General features: G+C 52.9%; 2 protein-coding genes across 2 annotated transcripts; one reads left to right on the top strand and one right to left on the bottom strand.

Moving 5' to 3' along the window:
• The first annotated feature begins 3,333 nt into the window (after positions 1-3,333).
• Positions 3,334-3,817, top strand: LOC124371632 (histone H2B). The gene has a single exon (XM_046829981.1). It carries the CDS (start codon positions 3,374-3,376, stop codon positions 3,743-3,745), a length of 372 nt encoding a protein of 123 aa, XP_046685937.1. The 5' UTR covers positions 3,334-3,373; the 3' UTR covers positions 3,746-3,817.
• Positions 3,818-6,574: 2,757 nt separating this feature from the next.
• On the bottom strand, positions 6,575-7,049 carry LOC124371631 (histone H2A). The gene has a single exon (XM_046829980.1). It carries the CDS (start codon positions 7,016-7,018, stop codon positions 6,644-6,646), a length of 375 nt encoding a protein of 124 aa, XP_046685936.1. The 5' UTR covers positions 7,019-7,049; the 3' UTR covers positions 6,575-6,643.
• Between the last annotated feature and the right edge of the window lie 9,487 nt (positions 7,050-16,536).

Raw genomic sequence — 16,536 nt, 5'->3', positions numbered from 1 at the left:
CGTAGTCCTCCAGGAAGTCTTCGATTCTTTCGCAGGCGACCTCGTCGTAGATGTCAGCGTGTGGGGAGAATTGGTCCTCCATGGTGTCGGCGAAGGCCTCAGCTCTGTCTCTGGGGGAGGTAAACGATACCACGTTGGCCGTGGAGAGGGCGGTTTACCTTCTTGTCCCCTCGGAGGGCTTTGGAGACCTTCCAGATGCCGCCGACACCATCGTCAGCTTGGTGTTCCACGAAGTTGTCCCACGCAGCTGCTCTGTGTTCCGCAAGAGACGTGAGCATCTCCTGGCTTGGCGGTTGAAGACTTGCTTTAGCGTGGGGACACCGTGTCAGCTGGTACTCCCTTCGCAGTCTACGGACGTAGGGTATCTCCTCTCTCAGGTTTCTCGGGAAGAGGTGGAGTGAGGATTCTTCTGTGAGAGAGGGGACGAGGAAATTTCTACAGCCTCTGGAGGGTGTTGGTCAGGTCCAGAAACTGTTGGTCTAGCTGGTCTGGCGATTCGGCCGGGGTTGGTGGGGGCCGAGGTCTGTCGGCGAGGTGGTTTGCATATTTGTGCCAGTTGACCTTGGGTGGGGCGCATCGGAGGGTAGGCTGGCGCTTCCGTCGTCCGGTAGGTCAAAGACAACTGGCACGTGGTCTGACGAGAGGTCAGACACAGCAAACACCTCGATATTTCCATCCAGTGACCCAGCTAGACCAATGTCAAGGATGTCCGGCGGTGTCCTGGTGGGTGGTAGTGTTGTAGGCTCCTCGGGGGCCAGTACATCGGACGTGGTGGCGGGTTTCCAGGAGACGCTTGAGGGTCCCTGCCGGTGGAGTTTGACTTCCGGCATCCCCAGTCCAGGTGTTTCGCATTGAGGTCCCCGGCGATGAGTGCAGGAAAGCCGGGTTCGCAGCAGGCAGTCGAGGCAGTGCGGTTGGTGAAGCAAACTATTTGGCGGGTTGTAGACGGAAGCTATCTCTAGCTCCGTCCCATTGTAGCTGACGGCAACCGGGTGATTTCAGTCCCGGGGTAAATAACTGCAGCCAGTAGGCGATGAGTCACCCATAGCCGGTGGACTAAGACCGCCGTGCCTCCGCTGGGTCGGATGTCCTGCAGCTGGTTATCAGTGCGATACACCTGGAAATTTGGGATGGTGAAGGAGTCCGTCTGCCTGAAGTGGGTCTCTGGAGGAGAGCGATGTCCACGTCCATGTCCTGGAGGAGCTGGCTAAATTCCAGCCTCTTGTCAGCTAAAGCCCGTTGGACATTCCAGCTGACAACTCTCAGCTTACCCATGCATGGTGGCGGACAACATATCCATGAGGCGAGACATCATCGCCACCATGCTGGTCAGCTGGGAGAGGAACTGCGATATTCCTGCCTTGAGTTCCTCAGGAATACGGGCAGCAGGCTGAGAGGTCGGCATGTTGCTTTGTGTGGGCGGCTGGGCCTGTGGTTCTGCACTAGCAGCCATCTTTGGCAGTTCCAAGCGAGGTCTCGGCGTAGGCCTGGGTAGGGCTGATCTCCTCTCAGGTCTCACAGGGGCTGGTACAGCTTCAATCCTCGGGCTCTCTTCTCGCGGCTCAGAGATGGAGGTTTTCGCGGGCAGGCCGGGCTCTCCGATTTTCCGGCTTCCGAGCAGGTCGGTGTCGGCGACGTCGAAACCACCTCGAAGTCCTCGTCTTCTCGGCTGTCAGTGGAGGGCTCTGTGATGTCGTCAACAGGGGGCAGCTGGGGCAGAGGTCAGGAGCTTCCCGAGGCTTTGGAGGGCTCGGCCCTGGAAGGTTCAGGGCCTCCGAGTCCTCTTTGCAGCGGCAGCATACGAGAGCTGTTTCTCGTTTTTGTAGCTGGCAAAACCCGCGGTAGTTGGCAGAGTGTGCCTCGCCACAATTACAGCATCTTGCCGGGCTAGTTGACTCCTTTGGGCACAGGCTGGCAGGGTGGCCCTCGCCGCATTCTGACGCAAACGCGTGTCCCGGTGGCAGTGTCTGGAAACCGTGTCCGTAGCCTTGGCATCGGTGGCACTGGATCGGTCCTCCCCGGTCGGGTGTTACTTCTTAATCTCCAGCTTGCAAAAAAGTACACTCTGGAGATTGTAGATATCAGTAGGCGGTCTCAGGCCATCGCCAATGCGCAGTGTGATCAGCCACAGGCTGGTCGGCTGGCCTCTCCTTGTCTTTAACAGTTTGGCCTCCACTATGCCATAGCCTCGATGTCTTGGAACTCGGCCACGACTCCTCAGGAGGTCTGAGTAGAGGGCAGGCCTCTGACCACCACCTTCAGGAGACGCTCGGTCGCCATAGCAAAGGTGTGGAATGTTTATCTTCTGCTCCTGCAGATATCTCTGCATGGACCTGAAGTGGGCCACAGTAGTGGTTTTGAGCCGTAATGTCCTGGCCGTGCACACAGCTTCAAGATCTCCTCCTAGGAGCTGCTTCAGGGTCACTGCATGGCTACCCCATCCTTTACGGGATGTCCAAGATGATGGGGGGAATGCGGGGGCCTCGCTCATCAACCTCATATCTTCACTGGCAGTGGTCTCCGTCCGTCGGCTCTTCGGCGGGAAGAGTCGAGGCTGGGGCCGCTTGCCGCTTCCGCAGACCCGCGGCAGACGGCCTGATGAGCCGGACATTGGCCCCAGGGGTAGCTGGCACCAAGGCCTGGGCCACTGGGGTTGAGATCCCCGGTGTTGTAGAGTGGCCTTTAGAAAGGCCTTTTTGGGCCTCAGACCGGCGCAGGTTCCCCTGGCACTTAGTCGCTGCACCCTGGCAGCTTTCCGGGGTAGTCCGGACTTCACCCGGGCCCTGACAAGTCCCGGGTGGAATATGTGTGCTGGCCTGAGCAGCAGTGCGGTGCTGGGATCCCGCGGCCCGGTCGGCTGACCGGGGCGGGCTCACCTGGCACATCGCGTTAAGACAGGTCTCCGGTAAATAACCGGACTTCACCGGGCCCTGTGATCTCCCCGTCCCGGGTGGAATGGTGTTGCTGGGACGTCCAGCGGGTGGTTGGCCTTGTAAAAGGCCTTTTGGGCAGACAGCGCTGGGGCCCGCTTGGCAAGCCGCGCGGGACCCCAGTAGTGTCGCCAGCGGCTCCGGTAAACCGGCTCCGCCAATTGAGACCGCCGAGGCAGATCCCTCTTCCATCATCTTCAGCCGTGGTCGATGGTCGCTCTAGTAGAGATGTTCACTCGTCCACGTCTCGGAGCAGAATGATGAGATGGATGGAAGCCTTGGCCTGAAATTCGGGGTTACCTCGAATCCGGGCGTCGCGCGAGCGCGGCCAATCGCGTTCGAGCTGCCACCCTATTGGTCGCGCTCGCGCGACGCCAGATATCCAGCTTAGAGCCTTTTTTAGAATTTTGGCCTATACTCCCGGTACAAACCAGCGACTCAGGATGCCACCGAAAGCGAGCGGAAAAGCCGTCAAGAAGGCCGGCAAGGCCCAGAAGAACATCACCAAGGGCGACAAGAAGAAGAAGCGCAGGAGGAAGGAGAGTTATGCCATCTACATCTACAAGGTGCTGAAACAGGTCCACCCCGACACCGGCGTCTCCAGCAAGGCCATGTCCATCATGAACAGCTTCGTGAACGACATATTCGAGCGCATAGCCGCCGAAGCTTCCCGCCTGGCCCACTACAACAAGCGGTCGACCATCACGTCGCGGGAGATCCAGACCGCCGTCAGGCTCCTGTTGCCCGGCGAGTTGGCCAAGCACGCCGTGAGCGAGGGTACCAAGGCCGTGACCAAGTACACCAGCTCCAAGTAAGCCGGCCGGCAGGCCAGCGCCCCGCAACGAGCGAGCCCGCTCCGCACAAACGGCCTTTCTAAAGGCCACCAATAACTCTTTCGTTTTCGCTTATTTTACCGCTTATTGTTGTAAAACCGATGTAAACCTGGTTGTTTCAAGTCGCTCTCGACTATATTTTCTATCGAAAATACCAAATTTATGACTTTGTGCTCGTCATAAATATTTTATTCCAGGAATTTTTTATTTTTTCAATTCCTTTTTTCTTTTTTAAACATAGTCCGATTTCACTGTAAAATTGTATAATTTTCTGTTTATTTTATTTATTTATTTATTTTTTTTTTTTTTTAAACAAACACTGAGTTTACAATAAAAAAAAAAAAAAAAAAAAAAAAAAAAAAAAAATACGTCAATTGCAATTCGATCGAAAACCATAGTTTCTGTCATGTTTTATACACATGACTTCTAATATTAACCAAGAACCGTTGAACTCTGATTAAACATAACTTGTAATTTTCGCTTATTTTACCGCTTTTTCTTGTGTAAACATTGGAATTCTGTTATTATGTTGGCTAAAACAAGCAACTCTCGACTTGTTTTATATTGAAATTACCTATTTAAGTTATGTTTAAATACAATCTTTAAACAAACATTAAATTTACAAATACGGTAATCGCCCAATTGATCTGATCGTTCGTTATTCATAGTATTCGTAATGTTTTATATACACTTCAATATAAGAGCCGAAAGTTACACTTGAAAATTTATATTTTATCGAAATACCACTAGTTTTAAGTACAGGTCGATTTAGATTACAACAAGATACACGTTAAATACCGTTTTTTAGTTTTTAAAAACGGTATTTAAACAGGTGAAATCGTGTGATAAAGTCATCTAGTGTACAGTGCGCATGTGCGTGGAGATAGAATATATAGAGTGAACTGTTAACACGCTTATATAGGTAGGAGGTGGCTTGACTTGATTGGTCGGTCACTATTCGACCAATCAGAGTGTACGTATCCGTTAACATTGATAATTCTCCCGGTTTCTAGTTACTACGGTGAAATTGAGTTGTCACCGACGGTTTACTTACAATTGTCGATACCTGGACAGGTTGTAAATTTGAAAATAATAAGGAATAACGTAGAAAATACATATAAAACAGACAGGTGAGTGGATATACTGCAGATCCGAGTCCTGTAGCTGTAGCGCCAGAGAGTTGTCTGTTAACAAGTGTAAATCTGCTCGGTCTAGCGAACCTGATTGCGATTGCTTGATTCATACCACTGTAATGTGATCCAAGTCAGTGTATTTTAAGTTTAAAATGGGTATTTTCCAGTATGTCCCCGCATTCTCTATTTTAATTTATACAAGTTAGATTACGTTTATTAGATTAAGTTTACGAGTTTATTAATTTCCGTACGAAAAAAAAAAACACACAAATTAGTAATGAAACATGTTTAAAACAATATAGCCTACTATTCTGAATTTAACAAAATTTTCAGAATGGGTCAGATCACGCGATGCTTGCCCGCTGCGCAGCGCTTCGCGCTGCTTGCTCTTTTAGAAAAAAAATTTACTCGAGCTTGCAAACTCCAAGCCCAGATCAAGCGGCGCGCGTTTATCACTGATATTTAATCCACGTTTTTATCCGTTTACAACTAATTACGTTAAATTTAATTAGCGTGGATAACAGCAAATTTACATATTTACTTCGTTACAATCACCGAATATTCGCTGATTCTTCTATTTTTCAAATTTACTAAACGACCTTTAAAATTATTGAACTATACACGTATAAAGTATATTTATAACTGAATAAGTGATTTTTATTTGTTTCAAATCAAATCACTATGACTACAAACTAAATGTAAACTGTTAACATATTCCAGTGAATATCGCAATATGTGGGGTTGACAGTGCTTGTAATTAACAAAATTTATCTATCAACTTACTATTCTATGCGACATTTGGAATTTATATCACACTTTGAATATAAAATAATAATTATTGTAAACTGAATCATTGTTGTGTTTTGCTATAATATATAAACAATACTACACTGTTAAATGAACTGTTAACATAGTTCCAGTGAAAATCGCGCGGTCGGAGGTTTGACAGAAGTTCGTAATACAGGAAAAGAATAGAAAATCAATCTGCTCTTTATAATAATACCGAAAGAACAATAGCAAACAGTTGTAATTTGTAAACACAGTGAATTCGCTGTAGTAAGTAGGATTAATATATAAATATAAATGATATTTGCAAATAAAATTGATGATAATGTAAACGATTACTGTAACAAAATAAAAGAAAAAGTCTGTAATAAATCAATGTACAAGTGATTGGTTTTCTAGCCACAGAAATATGCTGTAAAACGACTAAATTAGAGAGAAAAGGTTTAGATTTCGTGTTTAAAACTAATTTAAAATGACAAAGACGGTGAATTTAAGTTAAGATTGTATGATAGACAATAAAGAGAAGTGATATTTTATACGGTTAATTAGAGTGAAAACAACTAACTAAAGTGTACAGTAAAATGTGTTAATTATTAATATAAATAAATATATATATATATTTTGAAGACCAGTAATTAGTTATAAATAGATATAAATTGACGCACACTGTTTAGTATTTGAATAAACTGTTATTATTCGATAACATCAATCAATTGGCAAAAAAGTGTTATATATTCGTGTACATTATTAAATTTTTATGTAATTTGTGATGGTAATAATGACAGTTTTACTAATAATTAGCATAGTAATTACTAGATACATGTCGGAAATATACGACAAGAGTGAGAAATAGGATTATTAAAGTCGTAAACTGTGAAAACGAGTGATATTGTGGTGGCCTTTAAAAAGGCCGTTTGTGGGAGCCGGGCGGGCGGCTTTGTGTCGCGCGTTGGCGGGCGACTTAGGCCTTCTTCTCGGTCTTCTTGGGCAGGAGCACGGCCTGGATGTTGGGCAGTACACCTCCCTGGGCGATGGTGACACCGGACAGGAGCTTGTTCAGCTCCTCGTCATTCCTGATGGCCAGCTGAAGGTGACGGGGAATGATCCTGGTCTTCTTGTTGTCACGGGCCGCGTTACCGGCCAACTCGAGAACCTCGGCGGCGAGATACTCCATGACGGCGGCCAGGTAGACCGGAGCTCCGGCACCCACTCGCTCGGCGTAGTTGCCCTTGCGGAGCAGACGGTGGATCCTGCCGACCGGGAACTGTAGACCGGCCCTGGACGAGCGGGACTTTGCCTTTCCCTTCACTTTACCGCCTTTGCCTCGTCCTGACATGTTGCGCTGTACTCGGTTGCGGGGATACAGATGGAAGCCTTGGTCAGGTCAGGTCAGGTCGCTGTGACTGTGGGGGGGTGGATCCCCCACTTCTCTCAAGGCCTCTGCCGGTTAGGCTTTTACCTTGTGTCGCAAGGGTCGAAGCCCTAGTAGCCTTCGCTACCTGTCAGTGGGGTGAATGTCGTGTTGTAGTCGTAGTCGTTCTATGTCGTCAGTCGTCCATTGGAAGACGCAGTTGGGGGACCTCCTGGGCTCGAAGCTCACGGATGTGATCCCACGGAGAGGAATCTGCTGCTTCTTCGAGGCTCGATGTCAGGCCTTCCACGAAGCTCCTGATGGTGGGAACGTTGGACGAAGCCCTGACCACGGTGTTCCTCACGAACCAGGGCGACCCAGTGGCCCGCCGGAGACAAACGCTCTGGACAGCGAGCAGCTGCCTCCGAGCGGTCTTGCAGGTGAGGTTGTACCATGCTGGGGCCGCATAAGTGAGCACTGGTCGTATCAGAGCCGTGTAGAGCAGGACTTTCGTCCTGGTCGGTAGCTTCGTGGAGTTGAGCAGTGGGCCGATGCTGCCGATGCCCTTCCTTGCTTGACCGCAGATCCTCTTGACGTGGGGAGTGAAGGTCAGCTTGGAGTCCAGGAGTACCCCCAGGTACTTGACTGTCGTCTTCCATGGTATGTCGCCACCGTTGAGTGTCAGGTGACGGCCGTCCGCTTGTCTCCTTGTCCTCGTGAAGTTTATGGCTTCACATTTGTCAACGTTGACCTTAATCCTCCACTTGGTCAACCAGGGCTCCAGTAGGTGCAGCTGCCGCTGGATGTAGAATCCAGCCATCCTCAGGTTGGCAGACGTGGCCGTGAGGAGCGCATCGTCCGCGTACAGGGACAGCTGCACTCTCGGAGCGACCGGAAAGTCGTTAGTGTACCACAGGTACAGAATCGGGCCGAGGACCGATCCCTGTGGCACACCAGATGTCACTGGGCGGGTCGTGGAGTTGGATCGGGCAACGCTGACGGAGAAGGTCCGGAGGTGGAGATAGCTGCGGAGCAGCCTGAAGATCCTGCCAGGCAACGGTGACGATGTCAACTTGAAGAGCAGTCCCTCGTGCCACACCTTGTCGAAGGCTTTGCTCACGTCTATCAGGACCGAAGTGGAGTGGTGCTTCCTCCCTACAGCTCCAGTGATGTTGTTCAGGACTCTGCGGAGCTGAAGGGTGGTGGAATGGCCGGTGCGGAAGCCGAATTGTTCTGTCCTGATAGACGCGAAGAACTCCTCAGGAAATCTCGCTAGGACGATCTTCTCCAGGATTTTGGAGAGCACAGGCAGGAGGGAGATCGGCCTGTGGTTCTCCGGGAAGAGAGGGTCCTTGCCGGGCTTGGGTATCACGATCACCTTGGCATCCTTCCAGGTGGTCGGGAAGTGGGCCAGGCGAAGGCATGAGTTGAAGATGCAGGTGATCGTGACGATCACCCAAGCCGGCAGGTTCTTCAACGCTGGAGTTCCCAAGGAGTCCGGGCCAGGGGCCTTCTTCGGGCGAAGGCGGCGAATGTGGTCCTGCACTTCAAGTGTAGTCACAGTGGGCAGTGGGTCGTCTTCGTCGGGTTGGTATCCCTCCAGGAAGTCTTCGATGGTCTCACAGGTGTCCTCGTCGTAGACATCCGCGTGTGGGGAGAATTGGTCTTCCATGGTGTCGGCGAAGGCCTCCGCTCGATCTCCAGGGGAGTAGACAATGCCACGCTGGCCATGGAGTGGCCGGTTGGTCTTCTTCTCCCCTCGGAGGGCCCTGGAGATTTTCCAGATGCCGCCGACACCACCGTCAGCTTGATGTTCCACGAAGTCATCCCACGCAGCCGCTCTGTGTTCCGCCAGGAGACGAGAGCACTTCCTGGCCTGGCGGTTGAAGGTCTGCTTGGCGTGGGGACAACGGGACTGCTGATACTCCCTTCGCAGTCTGCGTCGAAGACGTATCTCCTCTCTCAGCTCCTCAGGCAGAGGTGGAGTGAAGTCGGTCCGGGAGAGAGGGGATGACGAGGCCGTCATAGCTTCCTGGAGGGTGGTGGTCAAGTCGAGTACCTGTCGGTCTAGCTGGTCCGGTGACTCGGCAGGAGTTGGTGGTGGCCGATGTCGGTCGGCGAGGTGGTTTGCATAGTGGTGCCAGTTGATCTTGTTGGGACGAGTAGGAGGATAGGATGGAGCTCCGTCGTCCGGGAAGTCAAAAACAACTGGCACGTGGTCTGATGAGAGATCAGACACTGCAAACACCTCGATGTGTCCGTCCAGCGAGCCAGCTAGACCGATATCCAGTATGTCCGGGAGGTGTCGCCCATTGTAGTTGTAGTGGGTGGGCTCCTCGGGTGTCAGTAGTCGGATGTGGAGTCGGTTTTCCAGGAGACGGTGGAGATCTCTGCCGGTGGGATTGGTGTTCCGGCATCCCCAGTCCAGGTGTTTGGCGTTCAGGTCCCCGGCAACAAGTGCAGGGGAGCCAGGTCGCAGCAGGGCATCGAGGCAGCGTGGCTGGATGATCCGCTGAGGCGGATTATACACGGAGGCGATCTCCAGTTCAGTTCCACTGTACTGGACGGCAACCCGAGTGATCTCGATTCCTGGGGCAGGGACTGCTGCCAGGAGTCGGTGAGTCACTCGTCGATGTACTAGGATCGCCGAGCCTCCGCTGGGTCGGATGTTCTGGAGCTGCCTGTCGGTGCGGTACACCTGGTAGTTGGGGATGCTGAAGCGGTCTGTCGTCCTGAAGTGGGTCTCCTGGAGAAGAGCGACGTCCACATCCATTTCCGTCAGTAGTTGGCTGAGTTCCAGCCGCTTATCTGCCAGCCCGTCGGCGTTCCAGCTAACAACTCTCAGCTTACCCATGCATGGTGGCGGACAACATGTCCATGAGGCGTGACATCATCGCCACCATGCTGGTCAGCTGGGAGAGAAACTGTGATATCCCTGCCTTGAGTTCCTCGGGAATACGGGCAGCAGGCTGAGAGGTCGGCATGTTGTTTTGTGTGGGCGGCTGGGGCTGAGGTTCTGCGCTAGCAGCCATCTTTGGCAGTTCCAAGCGAGGTTTCGGAGTGGGCCTGGGTAGGGCTGGTCTCCTCTCAGGTCTCACAGGGGCTGGTACGGCTTCTTTCCTCGGGCTCTCTGATCGTGTAAGGTCTCGCGGCTCGGAGATGGAGGTTTTCGCGGCAGGACGAGCTCTCCGATTTTCCGGCTTCCGAGCAGGTCGGTGTCGGCGACGTCGAACCACCTCGAAGTCCTCGTCTTCTCGGCTGTCAGTGGAGGGCTCTGCGATGTCGTCAGCAGGGGCAGCAGGGGCAGTGTCAGGAGCTTCCCGGTGCTTTGGAGGCTCGGCCCTGGAAGGTTCAGGCCTCCGAGTCCTCTTTGCAGCGGCAGCATAGGAGAGCTGTCTCTCACTCTTAAAGCTTGAGCAACCCCTGTAGTTTGCCGCATGAGCCTCTCCACAGTTGCAGCATCTCGCCGGGGTCGTGGATTCTTTCGGGCAGAGGCTTGAAGGGTGGCCATCACCACAGCGGACACACCGAAGTTCCCGATGGCAGTGACTCGAGCCGTGTCCAAATCCTTGGCAGCGGTGGCACTGCACTGGTCCACTAGGCCTGGAGTATTTCCGGACCTCCAGTCTACAGAAAAACAGAGCCCTCACATTGTAAACATCAGTTGGAGGCCGGAGCCCATCGCCTCCACGGAGGGTGATGAGCCACAGGCTGGTCGGTTGACCACGCCTTGACTTTAGGATCTTCGCCTCCATAATGCCATAGCCTTCTCCTTGGAAGGCTTCGAAGACCTCTTCCGGCGATAGGGTGGTTGGGAGGCCTTTGACCACAACCTTAAGCAGGCGTTCGGTGGTCATGGCAAAAGTGTGGAACTTCAGCCCCTGTTCCTGTAAATATCTCTGCAGTTGCCGAAAGTGGGCCACGGTGCTCGTCTTCAGCCGTAGCGTCCGAGCGGTGCAGACAGCCTCCAGGTCGCCCCCAACCAGCTGTTTGATGGTAACAGCATGGCTGGCCCATCCTTTGGGGACGTCCAGGATGATGGGAGGAATCCGGGGGCCTCGCTCAACCTCCATGTCTTCGCTGGCAGCTGTGTCCGTCCGTCGGCTCTTCGGCGGGAGAGTGGGAGCTGGAGCCGCTTGCCGCTTCCGCAGACCCGTGGCGGGACGGCCTGATGAGCCGGAGTTGGCCCCAGGGGTAGCTGGCTCAATGGCCTGGGCCACCGGGGTGGAAATCCCCGAAGTTGTAGGGTGGCCTTTAGAAAGGCCTTTTTGGGCCTCAGACCGGCGCAGGTTCCCCTGGCCCTTAGTCGCTGCACCCTGGCAGCTTTCCGGGGTAGTCCGGACTTCACCCGGGCCCTGACAAGTCCCGGGTGGAATATGTGTGCTGGCCTGAGCAGCAGTGCGGTGCTGGGATCCCGCGGCCCGGTCGGCTGACCGGGGCGGGCTCACCTGGCACATCGCAAGACAGGACTCCGGTAAATACCGGACTTCACCCGGGCCCTGATCTCCCGTCCCGGGTGGATTGGTGTTGCTGGGACGTCCAGCGGTGTGTTGGCCTTGTAAAAGGCCTTTTGGGCAGACAGCGCCGGGGCCCGCTTGGCAAGCCGCGCGGGACCCCAGTAGTGTCGCCAGCGGCTCCGGTAAACCGGCTCCGCCATCTGAGACCGCCCTGGACGAGCGGGACTTTGCCTTTCCCTTCACTTTACCGCCTTTGCCTCGTCCTGACATGTTGCGCTGTACTCGGTTGCGGGGATACAGATGGAAGCCTTGGTTTTTTTTTTTTTTTTTTTTTTTTTTTTTTGTTAAGCAGAGGGAACCTTCAAAAGGTACTGGCGTCCCAGTTATGTGGGATTTTTACCCACTAAACCACTCTGCTGCCACGTCCTGTCGTGGCCGTACAGCACCTGGACCCTAGGTCCACTGACTGTAGAGGAAGCTCTGAAACATAACTATTAATTTGGCCTAATTAAGATTGTTGTGTTCTGAAACAAAAATTTGGTTAGTGTGATTTGCTGGTTACGTCCCAGGATTGGGATCGCGGCTTCATCCTTGGGATGAGTATTCTTTACGGAGGGTCGTCCAGAATTGTGGCCGGTCGTCGTCTGTAGTCGTCTGGTCCGGCGTACGGCTCTGCGATGGCTGCGATGTGGGGATGTTCCGATGCTGCAACTGCCTCGAAGAATTTTTCTGAAGTTATCCTCGCGAAGACGTCTAGAGTTGGGATCTGTAACGAATTCCTTATTGTTTCGTTGCGGACGAACCATGGTTGGCGAGTGATGGAGCGGAGGGCCTTGGATTGGATGGTTTCCAGGGCTTTTCGGTTTGAGCGGCTGCAGTTTGACCACCAAGCTGTGCAAGCATACATCATTAGTGATCTGACAACAGCTAGAAAGATGGAGACTTTTGCACCCATTGGTAGGGGTGATCTACGGTTAATTAGAGGACCTATTGATCCTGCGATCCGCTTGGCCTCTACTGCTTTCCTTTTCGCGTGAGGACCGAAGTTTAATCTGGAATCAAGCGTAACACCAAGATATTTAGCTTGTTCCTTCCAAGCAATCGGCTCGTCATCAAGTGTCACAGGCGGCGGGAGTCTTCGCGGCATCCTACGGCGCTTTCTGAAACAAACAGCTGTGCTCTTGTCAGTGTTTATGCGGATACGCCATTTCTCTAGCCAGGGGGAGAGAAGATCCATTTGCTGTTGCATGACGTCAGCGGCACGCATCGGTTGAAAGCTCCTGCACAGAAACATGGCATCATCGGCATACAGAGATAGCGTTACTCTGGGGACCAGTGGCATGTCATTAGTGTAAACGAGGTACAGCACTGGTCCCAGGACGCTGCCCTGGGGGACGCCTGCTTCGATCGCTCTCTCTGAGGACAGCTCTCCATCTACACAAATGCGGAATGAGCGGCCAGTCAGATAGGACCGGATGAGGTGTGTTATGCAGGGGGGCACCGGTGAGTTTGCCAGCTTGTAGAGCAGGCCCTCATGCCAGACCTTGTCAAATGCTTTGCTGACGTCCAGGAACACTGCAACAGAGCACAGATTAAAATTGGCGTTGTCCACCAGCATGTTGACAACACGTACCAGCTGTTGGGTTGTCGAGTGGTCGCGCCTGAAGCCAAACTGTTCAGGTCGGATAAAGCCGTCCAGGAAAGGAGCAATGCGGGATAGGAGGAGTCTCTCAAAAATTTTTGAGATGGACGAAAGGAGTGAGATGGGGCGGAAGTTTTGTGGGAATAGTCTGGATTTCCCGGGCTTGGGAATAAGGATGACTTTAGCGACCTTCCAGCTGGTGGGAAAGTGTTGTAGTCGAATAGCGTCGTTGAACACTGTAACCAAGCACATTAACAGGGCTATAGGAGCTGCAAGGAGTGCCCTGGATCCAACTCCATCTAGTCCGGGGGCTTTGCGCGGTTTCGATTTCTTGATGGTGGCTTGTAGCTCATCAAGAGTAATCGGCTCTATCTCGATGTCGGGAGCTGTAACAAAAAAATTGTTTAGTGTGCTCTCGACGTGTTCGCAGTGGTCGTCGTCATATATATCCGCATTCGGGCTGAATTGCTCCTCCATCGTATCTGCAAAAGCTTCGGCCTTGTCAGTAGCAGAGTAAACAAGTCCTTGTTGACCGTGCAGGGGCTGGTGCGTGGATTTCTCGCTCCTCAGGATTTTTGCAGTCTTCCAGGCACTGCCATCCTCTAGCTCAAGACTAGAAAGGTATGAGTTCCAGGTCTCTGTCCTGTAATCATACAACATCTGTTTGACAATGCTGCACTGCACGTTGAAGGCCCGTTTGGTAGCCGGATGTCGCGTTCTCTGCCATATTCGACGAAGACGCCTCCTTTTGTCTACAGCCATCCTAATGATGGCAGGCAAGGCCGACCTGGTGTTTTTTGGACGTCCAGGTCGTGAGGCCGCCGCCAGAGCATTCGTGACTGCTGAGTTCAAGTCTGAAACATATGAGTCTAGGGCATTTGGATTAGTGGCTGTCGCTGGGGGCTGCAGTTGCTCGCTCAGGATACGGCTGTACACCTCCCAGTTAGTTCTGATTGAGGTGCCCATTGAAGGAATCCTTGAAGCTGGAGTCGTCGCTAGAACTGCTATGACGGGTACATGGTCAGACGATAAGTCATCTGCCACTCGCACTTCCACATGATGCTGTAGTTCCTTAAACAGAAACACATCTATGACATCAGGAAGTGCGTTGAGCCTCGTCGGATAGTGCGTAGGGTCCACAGGCGCGGCTACAATCGTGTCACCTCTATCTAAAACATAGTTGTGTAGTCTTCGGCCCTTGGTGTTCATCCGCCTGCTATGCCATGACTGGTGCTTGGCATTGAGGTCACCACCTATTATTACAGTGTTCCCGCTGCCGAGCAAGATGTCAAGCTCGTCAGGGCGGAGGACAGCAGACGGCGCGGAGTAAGCTGCGAACACACATACCTCGGAGCCACCAGCATTGACGGCAATGCCGGTGGACTCGAGGTCATTAGTAGCAGCGTGGACTTGGCGGTGCACAACTCTCCTGTGAACCAAGATAGCTGTTCCTCCCCCGGGATTCCTTTGGCCACGTGGCGGTCTATCGGTCCGGTAGGTTTGGTAACCTGGAACATTGAATACAGTGGCGGGTTGCAGGTGTGTTTCCGTTAGAAGTAATAAGTCGACGTCGTGATCAGCTGCAAATAGATGGAGTTCGTTCCTCCGCGTCGCTACGGGGCCGTTCGCGTTCCAGGTGACAATTTTTAGGCGTCTATCCATTGGAGAGGAGTTCCTGGAATGACATTAATATGGCAGCAAGCAACTCGCTAGGAGTTTTTTTGCTGTCGGATACTATTGAAATTAGGGAGGTTATCCACTTAAGGACAGCGTCGTGGGACAGGAAGCCCTTTGGCTGTGAGGTAGGCTCGCAGTTGGGATTCCTGTCCTTTGATTCCGCCGAGGTGTTGGTTGTGGTTGCCGCTGGGGTTTGTTCCTCCATTGGTTCCACCACTTTCTCTTTCTCCTGCGAGTGAACTGTAACAGAGACTTGCTTGTTAGTTATGCTACGGCGGTTTGAGCGGGCCCTCGGCCTTCTCTGCTGAGTAGCGGTGGTTGAGGCTGAGGCAGCTGAGGCAGGTGGGGCTGCGGCTTCCGGCTCTGTGGCTGCTGCCTTTGCGGCTCTCTGCTTTCTGGGAGCAGGAGCAGGAGCAATTGTAGTGTTTGTGTGGGCCGGAGCTACGGGTGCTGCAGCTGGTGTCTGTTGTGGAATGGGTTGGTCCGGACGGAGCCTGGGGGCGGCTAGTACATCGGCATATCTGCGGGCAGAAACATTAACAGGTGGTGGGGCACGTGCTTGCCCAGTGACCGGTCGCGCAGTGGCGGTGCCCGAGCGCCGCTGCGGCGCCTCGCGGCGGTGCAGCGCGCCCAGGGCCCGTTTATGCGCTCCGCAGCCCCTGTAGCTCGCGGGGTGCTCTCCACCACAATTAGTGCATTTGCACCTGCTGTCTTTTGGCAAGGTGCAATTTGTTACGTTGTGGTCTCCTCCACATCTGACACAGCGTGCTGGGAGGTGGCAGTTCCTCGAGCTGTGATTGAACTGCTGGCAGTTGTAGCACTGCGGCAGTCCTCTCCTCGGCGTGAACTGGTCCACCGATACTCTTACTCCCAGTAGTGCTGTGAGCTGCCATATTTTCGCCCAGCTACCTGTTTTCCTGAAACGCACATAGAAGCTGTTGGTTTGATGGCGACCAGCCTGGTCGCGGCGTTGGAGGGGTGCGACATGTGTAGGAGTGTACCCCTGGTCGCGGAGATCCTCCGCTATGTCCTCAGGTGACGTCCATGCCGGAAGTCCCCTGATAACTGTCTTCAGCTCTTGTTCTTCCTTCAGACTGAAGGTGTGGAAGGCGAGCTTGGCGTCCAGAAGTTCGCGTTGTGCCGTTCTAAAACAGAACTCGCTTTTGCATAAAATGTGCAGTCGGGTGCCCACATATTTCGCCTCAAAATTGCAGCCAGCACTTTTAAGGCGGCGTAAGAGGGATGTCCAGGCAGTCACTCCTTGAATGATGATCGGCGGTATGCGCGGCTGGCGGCGCTCTCCAACAGTATTTCCAGGAATGTTTTGCGCTGGGGCAAAATTTCTAGTTGAAGATTCAGATGACGTGGAGGCCCGTCTCCCTCGTTTTCTTGGTTGGACGGACTGCCACGATTCATCTCCGTTGGACGGGTCGGCGGTAGTTAGCTCGGTGGCGGCATGTGGCGCGGATTCCACTTCCATCCTGCAACAATACAACAAAGGGGCCCGACTGGCTGGGGAAGTCCCGCCAGGCAGGGCGGCGGCGTTACAAAGGCTCTATTGAGAGCGAGGGTCGCAGGCGCGCTGGTTATTGATCGGTGTCGGGCGGGCCGGGAGTACCGTTAGGCCTGTACCGTTAGTTTCCGGCCGCGCCGGAGCACGTGGTCGTCTGAGCACGTGGTCACCTAATCTGCTTGGTTAACAAGTACCTTAGAACTTATCTAATATG

The sequence above is a fragment of the Homalodisca vitripennis genome, unplaced genomic scaffold (assembly GCF_021130785.1).
Source record: "Homalodisca vitripennis isolate AUS2020 unplaced genomic scaffold, UT_GWSS_2.1 ScUCBcl_1683;HRSCAF=5618, whole genome shotgun sequence".
NCBI lineage: Eukaryota > Metazoa > Arthropoda > Insecta > Hemiptera > Cicadellidae > Homalodisca > Homalodisca vitripennis.
The sequence above is the reverse complement of the archived record's forward strand: the minus strand, read 5'-3'. Positions and strand labels throughout refer to the sequence as shown.

Excerpts from the sequence above, each read along its gene's own strand:
- LOC124371632 (XM_046829981.1), top strand. The coding sequence starts at position 3,374 with ATGCCACCGAAAGCGAGCGGAAAAGCCGTCAAGAAGGCCGGCAAGGCC.
- LOC124371631 (XM_046829980.1), bottom strand. The coding sequence starts at position 7,018 with ATGTCAGGACGAGGCAAAGGCGGTAAAGTGAAGGGAAAGGCAAAGTCC.